The sequence below is a fragment of the Dermacentor variabilis genome, chromosome 7, assembly GCF_050947875.1.
Source record: "Dermacentor variabilis isolate Ectoservices chromosome 7, ASM5094787v1, whole genome shotgun sequence".
In the NCBI taxonomy this organism is placed as follows: Eukaryota; Metazoa; Arthropoda; class Arachnida; order Ixodida; family Ixodidae; genus Dermacentor; species Dermacentor variabilis.
This window is the reverse complement of record NC_134574.1, coordinates 171365065-171379390: the sequence shown is the minus strand read 5'-3', so window position 1 is coordinate 171379390 and position 14326 is coordinate 171365065. Positions and strand designations below refer to the sequence as shown.

Genomic DNA, 14326 nt, shown 5'->3' with positions numbered 1-14326 from the left:
GGTGTTCAGAAAGTTGCGGTTACTGTTTGCATTGTCCGGCAGATTTCCAAACAATATTGCTTCTGCTCCATTGTTGTCAGTTTTTTGCACGAATTTCGCGGATACTCTCTTAATGCCCAAGTCCTCAGTCAAAATTGAATATACTGTGACACTCCTTTATCTGTGAGGTGCTCATGGCATCGTCCCCGAAAGCCTGTTGAATCTTGCAAATGGTTTCCAGTTTGGTATTGCCAAGCTTATGGCAAATTTGATGCAATATTACTGATCATGTAGTTCCATCATTTTACAACTTACTGGAATCCGACAAGTGCTTACTACATGTCCTCACTCATAGGCCGACTGCCAGCAACTTACGTTTTCTGTGGGTGGAAAAAAATGCACGAATGCATATGAATGCCCCCTCTATATCTCCACCGAAGGAAGCCTCCCGCATTTCATTGGTTTACGTGGGAAAGATGAATGTTCGATACTTTTTGAACCTACCTCATATGCACTATGTCAACGTTACACTGACTTAAACAAAATAGAAGATGAGGTGAGTTGGAGCACATTGTTGACCATTTTGAACTGCAGCACAAAACAGAGAACTAAAGAAGTGACCGTGCATGTGCCTCTTCTTCTTCCTCTTCTCTAGTGCTCCGTTTTTTTTTTTTGCATTGCAGTTTAAAATGATTATGCTGACTGTCACGTGAATCGGTGCTTGAAGCTTCTTAAGTGGATATCGTCATTTCTTTTCGACCCCTCGTCTTCCCCAAAGCTTTTGTGAATGAAATAAAGCTTGATTTGATTTCTTTTTATTTGAATTGTAATCAAGCACTGCGGGCTCGCAAATTCTCTGTACAAAAACTATTGCGTCATGTAAATCCTTAAGGACTGTAGAAATGTCTTTAATGTCCTTTATTCCAGATTAGTAGTTCTCAAACTTTTACCATCAAACACCCTTTGTCGTCATTCAAGTGGTACCGCTTTGATTACTTTCCTTTAGCAGCAATAACCATTTGGGGATTTCCTAGCTGCATATGTTGCATTGCCTTAGGTGGTGACTGTTATGCTAGCTCCCCAATAATGATCATCATCAGGAGATCAAACAAATGATAGAATGTTAGCATGAGCAAGATGCTTTGCTAGGATAGTTAGTGTGTTGACATGATGGCATGATGTGTTGATATGAGATTGACCAAATGAATATGTAAGAATATTTAAAATTTTGTTCCTTCACTTTTAAGTAAGTCATGCTTCAACCCACTGTACAAAAAACAGCATTGCTTCATAAGGCAGCGATTGCTGTGTGCACTATGGTGCGTGAAACAATAAACGAGCAGCGAGGTGAAACATTGTTTGTTCATTACAAAACAATGTCAAAACCATGAAAGACTGTGTGACTCGTACTTCACAATATAGTGCACTAATGCTGTCACTGTTCTGTCGCTGTTGACAGTGATATAGTGATGTAGTGTAGTTTTGAATGCAGGGGACTGTGAAGTAACAATAAATGTCAAACATCACATTCTTGTTTATACTCTAGCATGCTTAATATGAAGTACCAGCATTACAAATGTAACTGTATTTGCTGCAAGTTCCATGCATCAGAGTTAGGATGCATCATTTGGCAGCAGTGACAGCATCGACTGTGCATCTGCTAAATGGTTCCTGATTCACATTGCAGATTTGCCGCCTACGAAAGCCCGAAAACCGTATCAGCATCGCTGGCGAACCGGCCTACAATAAAGGTGACAAACGACTGAGCTGGGCAACTGCGCAAAGCCGGATCGTTCCTATTCAAACAGCGCTGGACACCAGGACCTTGTGACCAACTTACAGCTTATAAAGACGGCAATGCTCCGGAGAGACATCATTTGGCAGCAGTGACAGCATCGATTGTGCATCTGCTAAATGGTTCCTGATTCACATTGCAGATTTGCCACCTACGAAAGCCTGAAAACCGTATCAGCATCGCTGGCGAACCGGCCTACGATAAAGGTGACGAACGACTGAGCTGGGCAACTGCGCAAAGCTGTATCGTTCCTATTCAAACGGCGCTCGACACCAGGACCTCGTGACCAGCTTACAGCTTATAAAGATGGGAATGCTCCGGAGAGACATCATTTGGCAGCAGTGACAGCATCAACTGTGCATCTGCTAAACGGGTCCTGATTCACATTGCAGGTTAGCATTCTTTTCTTTTGCCTCTTTAAACTTCTTCTGAAGTTTTGCTGTCACTGCTGCCACAGTGTACCACAGTGTGTCTCTATAGTGTTTACCCAGTTGTGTTAAGGTTTGCAAGTGTGCCTAGTTAACTGTAGAAATGGCTTCTAGCAAGACTGACGCTCTGTCGGATATTGCTAAAGCCTTGGTTGAAAAGGCGCCAGCTAGCATTAAAGAAGTATCAAAGGTGCTCGTTGAGATGTCCTCTAAATTTGTTGACGCAATGGGTGACCTAAAAAAGGAGATGAACAAGATTGATGCGACGAATAACTCAGTGAAAGCTGAGCTCACTTCCATCAGACAATCAGTCGGGTACATGAACGAAAACTTTGAAGATTACCGCAAAGAAATGAAAAGTCTTCGACTTGAGCTTACCGAAGTGAAAAACCAGGGCCTGGAATGCAAGAAAGAGAACCTAAGACTAAACAAAGAGCTTCAGGAAACGAAAAAGCAGCTTATTGAGTTAAAGCAGTACAGCAGGCGCAATAACCTGGAATTAAGAGGTATACCAAAGGCTGACAATGAAGACGTCCTCGGAACAATCGGAAAAGTCGCATCTTCCTTGTGCGTCCAGCTTTCTGATGATGACATTGATGTAGCTCACCGCGTCCCATCGAAGAACAATACGCCTCCAAACGTATTTGTGAAGTTCCCATCCAGATCAGTTCATGACAAACTGTTGAAGGCAGCCAGAAAGAAGCGACTGAATACAGCCATGCTGGGTTTTCAGAATAGCGATCCAGTGTACTTGTGCCCAGAAAACAAGATCTTGCTGGGAAAAGCCATCCAACAAAAACGAGAGAAAGGATGGAAATTTGCATGGGTTTCTGAGGGGAGAATACTAATGCGGAAATCCAAGAACTCCAAAGTAGTGCATCTAACACGTGAAGAAGTAGCAGAAATAGTTTAAGTACTTTTATAACATGCACACCCTATTTGTTAACAATGGCTTATTCAATCAAAGAGATTGACAATCTTTGTAGAGCAAAATCTACATCAGTTTTTCATTGCAATATCTGTAGTATTAACAAAAACGTAGACTTGCTTTCTGCTTTCCTGTCGCTACATGAACATTCGTTCAGTGTCATTGCAACAACTGAGACGTGGCTGCGGAAAAGTGAAATAATCAGGCTTCCAGGTTGCAGAACAGAATCAAATGCGCGCGACTCACGTTCACGCGGGGGTGGCGTTGCATTGTTTGTAATAATAATATTTTGGGTTTTACGTGCCAAAACCACTTTCTGATTATGAGGCACGCCGTAGTGGAGGACTCCGGAAATTTTGACCACCTGGGGTTCTTTAACGTGCAACTAAATCTAAGCACACGGGTGTTTTCGCATTTCGCCCCCATCGAAATGCGGCCGCCGTGGCCGGGATTCGATCCCGCGACCTCGTGCTCAGCAGCCCAACACCATAGCCACTGAGCAACCACGGCGGGTGCATTGTTTGTAAAAGATAATATATCATATAGTAAAGTTGCAGTGGCCACATATAGTTGCAATGACATTGAATCCCTTTTCATTCGGCTAGAGTGTGACGTCATCATTGGTGCAGTTTATCGGCCACCGAGCGGTAACCTCGCAGGATTTCTTGACAAGCTGGAAACAATTTTCTGCGCTGTGTCAAAGCAGCGAAATGAACCAGTGTTTATAGTAGGTGACATGAACATAAACACGTATGACATGCATAACCGCGACTATAGCTATTTGTTGCAATCTTACAACTATTGTAATTTAATTACGTCGCCGACGCGTATAACTAAAGCATCTTCGTCTTTAATTGACCACGCATTAACAAATCTAGACAAGGGGGTTACCGGAGGCGTTTACCAAGAGCCAATCTCTGATCATCTACCTATCTTTGCTGCTTTAGATAATCCAACTAGTACCAAAGAAATAAGAAACAGCATTGGAATGAAAATAGATTACAACCTATTACGAGAAAAAATCCTTCACATTAACTTCAGTGAAATTTTGAACGAGGATATCGACATTGAAATAAATAACCTAATTGCATATCTTAATATCGCCGTAGATAGGAGTAATTGCAAGGTCTCGAAGGGTCGACATGATATGCCCATGTGCCCTTGGATGACAGAGCACATACTTCAAACACTTAAGGCTAAAGAATACTGGCATGACAAATGGCACCATAATAAAGATAATATATACTACTTACAGCAATTCAAAGTACAGCGGAATAAATCTGTTGCTATGATTCGATCACGCAGAAGGGCCTATTATGCTCACCTAATTACACAGACCGCTGGTAACACAAAAAAGCTGTGGGAAATTATAAACGAAATCACAGGAAGACAACGCAAGCTAACTGTGCTTCCCGAAACCACTGATAATGACGTTGTAGAGAATTTTAACACATACTTCACATGTATCGGTCCATCCCTGGCTGAAAAGTTTAGTGAATCAGAAAATATATCTATCTTGCAGAGTCCCGTACCTAACACTTTCGTTATGTATACCACTGAGCTTGAAGACGTGATGACAACAGTCAATAAGATGTCAGCCTCTAAAGCCTCCAGACTAGATGGTATTTCTATTCGAATGATAAAAGAGAATATAGATATGTTAGGGCCAGTATTGTGCCACTTGTTTAACTACTCCGTGAACTGTTCTAGATATCCGTCTCAGCTGAAGATAGCTAAGGTTGTCCCTACCTTCAAAGATGGAGACCGAAATGACCCTTGCAATTTTACAGGCCGATATCCGTGCTCAGTACCATTAATACTATATTTGAAAAAATTCTAACGCATCGGTTCCACAAATTTATTGATAAGTACAAGGTTATGTGCCCACAGCAACATTGCTTTCGTCCGAATCATTCAACTTCGTCAGCAGAGTTAACGTTAACTCAAATGATTAATGAAGCTTTGCAAACTAATGTGCTTGTGTGTGTCATATTCCTGGACCTAAAAAAAGCATTCGATACAGTTGATCACAATATACTCTTACATAAACTACAACATTATGGCTTCCACGGTAGCTCATTAGCTCTTCTTACTTACTACCTTCATGAACGAGTACAAGTAGTAAGAATGAACAATATTGCATCATCGCCTAAGCATACGCGCACTGGAGTCCCTCAAGGATCCGTCCTTGGACCCCTTTTATTTTCATTATACATTAACGACTTCCCACTTATTTTTGGTACAAGTGAAACCCTTATGTATGCCGACGACACTTGTATTGTAGTAACAGCCGATAACACTTGTGATCTGGAAACTAAAGCAAACGAAGAGTTGAAAAAAGCAAGTGAATGGTTCTCAATGAACAAACTTACGATTAACGTTAGTAAAACCAAGTATGTGTTATTTCGAACGCACAACAATACCTTTCCTGCTAAATCATTAGATTTAGAAATAAACGATTTTCCATTAGACGAAGTCAACTCATTTCAATACCTTGGCGTGATTTTTGACAGCAATCTGCACTGGCAAGAACAAATAAGCACAGTTTGTAAAAAGCTCGCATCGGGATGCTATGCACTCTCGCAAGCACGGCATAGTCTCGATACTAACACACTGCATATTTTATATTTTGCACTCATCCATAGCCATACCACATATTGTAATGAATCATGGAGTACGACATACAAAACTTATCTTGAACCTGCATGCAAACTTCAAAAGCGCACCCTGAGAATTATTACCCATTCAAGTTACGATAAACCAAGTCTGATTTTATTTAATAGAATGAATGTGTTGCCGTATGACAAGTTACACGAATTAAAAATTGCCACGTGTGTCTTCAACATTGTTAAACACAACCTCCCTTTTCATGTTTCTGCATTTTACTCATCTTTTCGTGCGACCAGAAATCAAACGTGCGGTAATTTTAATCTTCCCCCAACTAAAAATATTTACAGACAATGTTTGCTACAGTTTTCAGGGTAAAAAATTTGGAATAAACTACCAGCAGAAATAAAACAAGCAAATAATTTTTCATCGGTACTTAAGGAATACTTGCTTAGCCTCAATAATGCTTTTCAATGGTAACAATCATGATGTCCTTTCTTTTCTTTAGTAACTTGCTGACACCTGCTGAACATATCTTAGTGTTTCGATTTTGTCTAGATTAATAATGTGCGTTCATAATAATGCAGAAACTTGCCTGCAATCCTCCTAACTAGTGTATTGTGTTTACTTAGAAATGTTTAATGGTATAAGATGCTTTTCACTGTTTCGCATTACATTGTGTACGCTCGTGCAACTTAATGGTATGCGACAAATATGTGTATGCAGGTGATATATTTTATTTGCTTTGTACTTGCAATTGTTATTGATTTTTCATTGGACCCGCAACTAGCCTGTGGCTACGAGTTCAACCAGTTCTGGTATTTCTGTGTGTTCTATGTCTGCAAATAAAGAATTGAATTGAATTGAATTCTGTTCAACCTTATAGAAAGAAATGTGCTGCCTAATGCATATGCAAATTGCTATACATACATGATGATATGACTGCATAAACGTTCCATTAACATCTTAATTTCCTGATGAGCATGTTATTGAATTTCTAAATGGTTCTGGCCTCGTCGTTCCGGAATTGCACATGCACAGACGGCTGTGAACTCGGCTAGGCAAGCCCTACAGGCGCACCGATGAGCTTTCACAGTTGCAAATACGTGCTTGTGATCTACGGGAGTACAAACGGAAAACCATGAAAATGAATATAAGTGCAAATGTAGAAGAAATAACTGGACGCAAACTATGACTTTTTTTTTTATTGATGAAAATAAGTATGTGAACTTTGCAATTGTTGTCATTAAGTTATTCTTTTTTCTTATTGTTTGCATGCTACTGCAAACCCTCTCATCACTTTTTCTCTTCCTCGAGAGCTACAACTTCTTTCGCAGGGGGGGGGGGGGGGGGGCTCTCACTAGAATGTCAGTGCGAGGCATGTTGGTAGAGTCAGTTTAAGTCCATTTAGTATATCTCAAATGCCTGAAAACACGCTTGAATTATCTGAGGTATACAGGTTTTGATGATCACGGCATGTGGCATGGCATATTGTTTCTTAATGGTTCTAACATCGTGGTTTCGGAGTCTCCAGTATGCAAGCGCCCATGAACACGGCTAGGTACACTATATATTTTCAGCGGCATTGAACAGCACTTAAAGGTAGTGTGGCAAGAAAAAGAAAATAAGAAAATGAAGAAGCTTTCAGCGCTTACCGCGAATTCACTAGTTGTGTCTGGAGGGAGATACGGCAAACATTTCATGGTCTCGGCTGCCTGTCTCATGCATCGGAGAAGTCTTTCCAAACGAGACGGAACTGGTACTGATGTGCCTCGCAAGGCTGAGACATCAGATGTGAGGAGGGTGCATTGACAGAGACTTTCGTTCAAACGCAAATCCTCAGTGACAAGATGGGCCGCCAAACAATAGTTCTGAGCCGTGCATAAAATAGGCGACCTTGGAAGCGGCCTTGCTCTATGGTTGGAAGGCGCTTATACGACGCCTCCTGTAAGCTACAGCGTAAGCGACCAGTTAGACATTGTTTGTACACTTCGCATGCGAAACCTACTGACGTCCCATTTGCCACCAAACTTGCAATACATGCAATTTAGCAGGTGCGGATACATGCTCGTGATCTACAGGAGCACAAACGAAAACCCGCGAAAATGAATATACGTACATATATATGCGGTATATATATGTATGTATATATATACACATACGTTTATGTACGCGGAAACTTTCGATCCGAATGAATCAGAAGACTCCGCCACCGGGTTCTCTGCAACACTGAGCTCATACCGCTACTCGCATTTATAATAATAATGATGTGCACAACGCGCTCGCTTCGATCACAAAAAGGGGGGCATCTCAGTAGGCACATATCAGCAGCGCGTCTCAGAGGTTTCTGCAGCCCATTTCATAAACCTTATGTGCCTAAAAACTTATTGATGTATTCGTGACAGATGTGCTTTCCTGATCGCAATCGATGGGTAACTCAATATAGAATGGTTTCTGACCGGTTCTGGCCTCGTAGTTCCGGAATCGCATGAGCGCAGACAGCCGTGTACTCGGCTAGGCAAACCTTACAGGCGTACCTACGACCTTTCACAGTTGCAAATACATGCTCGTGATCTGCAGGAGCAATAGAAACCCGCGAAAACGAATTTAAGTGCAAATGTAGAAGAATGCTCCCTTCGGCCAAGGGGTCTTGGCCGAAGTGAGCGAGTACAAATATCTTGGAATTACAATTACTAACAACCTAAATTAAAATAGCCACATTGCTGCTATCGCCTCTTCTGCTTTCAGAAAGCTATGTCTACTTCGCCATAAGCTTAAACATGCATCCCATGAAGTAAAATCATTAGCCTATACCATTTTTATTCGAACCAAATTGGAATACTCGTGCGTTGTTTGGGACCCGTTTACCAAAATCAACATTAACGCCCTTGAAAGTATACAGAGAAGAGCCATACGTTTTATTTTTTCCAGATACAGCCAAGAAGAGTCAATCACTGAATTACTGCGGACAAATGGTTTTCACACCCTTCAAACGAGGCAGAAAATAATACACCTCGTTAGTTTGGACATATTTGGCGACACACTGGTTAATTCGACAACCCTCAGAGTGCAGCGAGTGCCAAATGCCGCATTCATCATCATCACCAGCCTATTTTATGTTCACTGCAGGACGAAGACCTCTCCCTGCCATCTCCAATTATCCCTGTCCTGCGCCAACTGATTCTAGCTTGTGCCTGTGAATTTCCTAATTTCATCACCCCACCTAGTTTTATGCCGTCCTCAACTGTGCTTCCCTTCTCTTGGCACCCATTCTGTAACTCTGATGGTCCACTGGTTATCCATCCTACGCATTACATGGCCTGCCCAGCTCCATTTCTTTCCTCCTAATGTCAATCAGAACATCGGCTATCCCATTTGCTTTCTGATCCACACCGCTCTCTTCCTTTCTCTTAGCGTTACGCCTAGCATTTTTCGTTCCATTCCCCTTTGGCGGGCCTCAACTTGTTCTCGAGCTTCTTTGTCAACTACCAAGTTTCTGCCCCATATGTTAGCACTGGTAGGATGCTTTGATTGTACACCTTTCCTTTCAATGATAGTGGTAAGCTCTCAGTCAGGATCTGGCAATGCCTGCCATATGCACTCCAACCCATTTTTGTTCTTCTGTAAATTTGCTTCGCATGATCAAGGTCCCGTGCGAGCAACTGACCTAGATAAACGTACTCCTTCACGGACTCTTGTGCCGGATTATGCGACGCAAAAGAGCAAAAGTGATGCTAGCATCCAGGCAAAACGGAGCGTCTGGCCGAGTCCACATCACTACAGTCATCAGCAAAAACTGTACAGGAATGACAGGAACACCGAACTACTTTGTGCCTATTTGTGCCTTTATAGACTTTATTCTTGTGTTTACCACCATATATGGCACTGTGTCGACCTGCATAGTTGCCATCTATCATCCCGTCTACAGTGACCACGGTCTTGTCCGCAGCAGTTGCGACAAGCAGTAGTTTCTTTTTGACTCGGTGTGCATTGGCTGCGTGCATTCAGAATTGTGTAGTCACCAGCCATGATCACAATGATAATGACCACAGTTTTGTCCGCTGCAGTTGTGGCGAAGTAAATTCAGTAAATAGGTATATAGTATGAATCTTTTTTTGATACCCTCAATAATTCTACATTCAGTTAATTTGGACATTTCTTTCAGTCCTGTGAAATCCGAGTTAACAAGGTTTTACTGTTGCTACCAGCTGAAAATAAAAGATAACTATGTACAGTTTGTGTTGTCCAACATATGACAAGATGTTAAGAAAGCTTGACCAAGAGGTGTGTCTAAAAAACTCCCCGAAGTGAGATTATCACCAGAAAGTTGGTTCCCCAAGCTCAAGACTACTGACAGTTTAAAGCAGAATCTCTTCATTTAATAAACAAAAGCATAAAGTGGAATTTGTTAGTTTTTGTTTCATTCAATAGCAATGATTCTGTAATTCACCATATTATCCACAAATATCCCCAATCGACTAACTAAAGTAACAATTATACCAGCCAGTGGTACTGAATGGTTTGAAAAGTGATGTATTACAAAATGAATAAAAATAATTGTGAACCTTACCTTGCAACATTCGGGGCCAACAGTGTGTAGGTACGACCACCGGCTAGCTATGTTATATAAAGAAAACTTGGACAGCTTCTGCAGAACAAAAAGTGGGTCAGATGCTGACTTCAAAGCCATGTCCTTCCAGGTGCAATGTTGTTCCTCATCACCACATCTCATCAAGTTCTCTGCAATCTGTGAATAAAGAACAAAATAGAATTAATTATTTAGATAACTCTGAAGCAAACATACATTGTACAAATAGTGTATACAAGATAATGTTGTTGATAAGCTCTGAAAAAAGAATTATAGAATAACATATTGTCTGGAAAGATGCATGATCAGAATCACATGAATTGAACAATGTTCTCTGCTGATAACATGTAAACACGGTAACTGTAACAAAATGGAATGTACCTACAAGGTCTCACAGTGCAGATGTCTCAACGTCAGCAATGTGTAAACAATTTGATGCACATACAGTTTAAAGTTCCAAGCTTATTTTATTTCCAACAAGTTGGAGAAGTCAGGAAAAAAAAGCTGAGCTTGAAAAACGCCCTGATCTCTACTGTCTCACTCTGTAATTTCAACACTGGCTATTAATTCACCTGCCTTCTGATTCAACTGTGCTAAAATATGCCGAAAGGAACCAGTGCCTTTAAAAAGTACTATCTTTAATTCATAGCATCAGGTGAGTCAAACTGATCCTGTGGTATGCCAGCAAAGTTCAATTAATTGAAGTGAACTCTCATTTTGTTTCACATCATTTTTTTTATTGTACTTTCTAGTTTTATGTAAACTAGACAGCAAACAGCAATAACCAATATTCTAGTTCAGATTAAGAGAGAAATGTTGGGCAGGCCATGTAATGTGTAGGGCAGATAATAGGTGGTCTATTAGAATTGCAAATTAGGAAAATTGCTAACACTATCTTCAACAACACCACTTGTCCCTCAATGTAAGTGGTACTATTGGAAATGGGCCGACTAGAGTTACGGGACGGGTGCCAAGGAAAGAGAGACGTAGTTGAGGATGGCCGAGAACTAGGTGGCATGATGAAATTAGAACATTTGCAGGCATCAGATGGAGTCAGCCAATGTAAGACAGGCACAATTGGAGATCTCTGGGAGAGGCCTTCGTCCTGGGGTGCTATTTTGGACATTCGAATTCCACCATATTGTAGAATTCACCATCTTGTGCGCTCTGATTGACCCAGAGGGCTGCTATGGTGTCTCTGATTGTCTCAAAATGCTGCCATTAGAGAAATTGACAATGTTGTGACACCCCTGCAGGGCACATAAAATATAGCCTGATTATAATGACAATAGAGAAGCTTGACCATAGGACATGTTTATGATGCCTTAATGAAGCACACATCTACAGCATTTCCTATGCTATTTTACTGAAATAATTTCAATGAATAAACTCACAGCCCTACTCTCTTATCTGACAGAAAATGAGAGAAAATATTTATACTAACAATTTCATGCTGTGTCTAGCAAAAGGACTGCACTGCTTTCAATATGGCCTGTTTGCCTATTGCATTGCGCTTACCTGTTCTAGGCATTTAGCCAACATGAAACCTGTACGAGCCAATTTTTATGCCACTTTTGGTAACCTATATAGCGCATAATTCTCTTTTATTCTTTTTTTTGAAGTTATCAAGTCAGCAAAACAAAACGGGTGGACTATCATGTATACACATACAGCTTGTAGTCTTCAGTGCACAGATTTACGGTGTTGACCACAGAGCCACAGATGGCAGCCTGCTGGGTGACTTGGACATAGCCCCACTTACAACAGGCAACGATGCCTTGGTGAGTGCATTTTGGGACAACTACACAATAGGTGTGTAGACCTGCAAGAGCAGCAGGGCAAGGAGGGTAGAAGGGTCGAGTTGAGGTGAGGGCAGGCTGACATTCTAAAGACCACAGATTTGCTGCAACCCACCATGCCCTTTCAACGCCCATGTCTTCACTTGTCAGATACAAATGCAGATTTTTAAAAAAACTTTTTTGACCCTTTTTCGAGGGTTGTAAATGAAAGCTGCTCATTACATACAGCAAACTATGATGCTCAGTTAACTTTACCAGACGTGTTATTATATTTGAAGGAAATGCAGCAAAGAGAAGTGAGATGCAAACATGGGAGCACTCACTTCCTGATATAACTTGAACCTGTCCAGCTCTTCGGAAACTTCATCATGCAGCTCCACATTTTCCGCATACAGGCATTCTGACTTCAGTGTCTCGAGAGTTTCAAATGCATGTGTGTAAGGCCAGTGCACATAGTTTGCCAGCATGCAGTCAAACCGCAAACGAAGGTCCCTGATTCTCATGGCATATGTCCAAGGTCCTGTAGCCCTAAATGAAAAAACATGAGAGAACCAGCAGGTTATCAAAAATGCAAGTGCTGTAATATAGATTTTAGCCATATATGAAGCAATAAAACGGCGGACACTGACCAAAAGAAGTACTAAAGAAGGAATAAATCTAAAAGACGTTTCGGCTTCCCTACCGAAGCCTTGTTTACAATGGGATGAAGGAATGTTCACGGAAGCTTATGTGTGCTTCAGGATGTGACGTAAGCAGCGCTTGTATGACGGGGGGAGGGTTACCTCATTTCGATTGAGTGTGTGACGTGTTTTTTGTATCTCCAGTGATTCCAGACACAGCCGCGATTTCAGGTTTCTTTCTTGGCCGATAACTCTCGAGTGATCCTAGTCAATCTTGTGGCCTGTTGTATCCGTGTGCTCGGCAAGGGCATTCGAAACTGTACGTTTCTTTTCGACATCTTTCTGATGCTGCCTCAGTCTTTGTTTGAAGTTGCTCTGCTTTGGCAGTCACTCTTGGTCATGAGGCATGCGATTCGAGAGGTGTGTTCACGAGCTGCCGCTTGTAATTCAACCATTTGACCATTTGCATCCACAGAAGTTTCCAGTTATTGTCTCAGTATTTCTTTGTGATGGCAGAATTTTTTTATATTCAAATTGTGCATAAACACACTTCGTTATATTGAGGTTCTATGTTGTTCTATGGACAAGAAGTTATGAAAAGTTAAATACTTCGTTCTATCAAGAATTTTGTTATATCGAGGTTTAACTGTACACAGGACTTTGCCGGGACCAACAAAGCAGTTTAAATTATCTGTCAATTCATATGAAGATATTTCGAATTATCAAGATTTCACTGCAATTTATTTATGTAATTCATATATCGCTTGTCAAGTTTGCTTTGTTGTGTTTATTCTGCTTTATATGCAGAAGGCCCTGCTTACAGTTCTTTCTCTAGGACTTCTTCCTGCATTATACTGTGGATATATTTGGATGTTTTCATCAATAGAATTGAATTATTGAAAAATTAATCGCACGCTTTTTATATTTTTACCTTTCCACAGCATCTTGCTCTGTGTCAAGCCGCGAAGCAGCCAGGAGGCTGAGAATGCACCTCCTGTAGAAGACCAAGTCGCCACACGCTGCACCATCCAAGGCGTCCACAAATTCCATGATGAGCAAGACGCTGATCCAGTCTTGCTGGCCTGCTGCACCACTCAGAGCCTCCCAGACAATGTTGGGGCTGGAGGAACCGCGAACAGCCATGGCAGTCCACGCAGCATGACTCTGAGGAGTTGACAGCTGCATCCAGAGTCCATAGACATGTGCCAATAAATTGTCCAGGGGAAGACCTCTGTACTTGACGCCGTCTTCCAGCTGGGGACTCCTCGGAGCCTGCATGTACAATTGAAACTCAATATAGTCAGTGTAGATACTATAACAAAGTAAGACTAAAATTTTGTAGACCATGCTTTATTCCAATGAATATTCTGCTGGTATAATGAAACCAAAGATAAATCAAGCAGAAGCCATCAAAAGATGATTGCCAAGGTCGACCGATAGCTTCCTGGTAGTAGATCTGCTGGGATACGCTGCTGGTAAACTTATTGGTTAGCTCTATGCATTCATGCTTCAAGAAGTGTGGGTGCTTTGACGTATGGACATGACGGAGTGCACTTAGCAGGTAATTTTCAGCCTGACCATA

General features: G+C 41.4%; 1 protein-coding gene across 3 annotated transcripts in view; it reads right to left on the bottom strand.

Moving 5' to 3' along the window:
• The window catches only part of Sptz (zinc finger FYVE-type containing 26 spastizin), a 164787-nt gene that overhangs the window by 77592 nt on the left and 72869 nt on the right, over nt 1–14326 (bottom strand). For all 3 annotated transcript variants that reach the window (XM_075700296.1, XM_075700297.1, XM_075700295.1), the window contains exons 24-26: nt 13676–14016; nt 12448–12652; nt 10308–10484 (exon numbers count right to left, since the gene is read on the bottom strand). In XM_075700296.1, coding sequence (XP_075556411.1) covers nt 10308–10484; nt 12448–12652; nt 13676–14016 — 723 coding nt within the window. The remainder of the gene's footprint in view (nt 1–10307; nt 10485–12447; nt 12653–13675; nt 14017–14326) is intronic.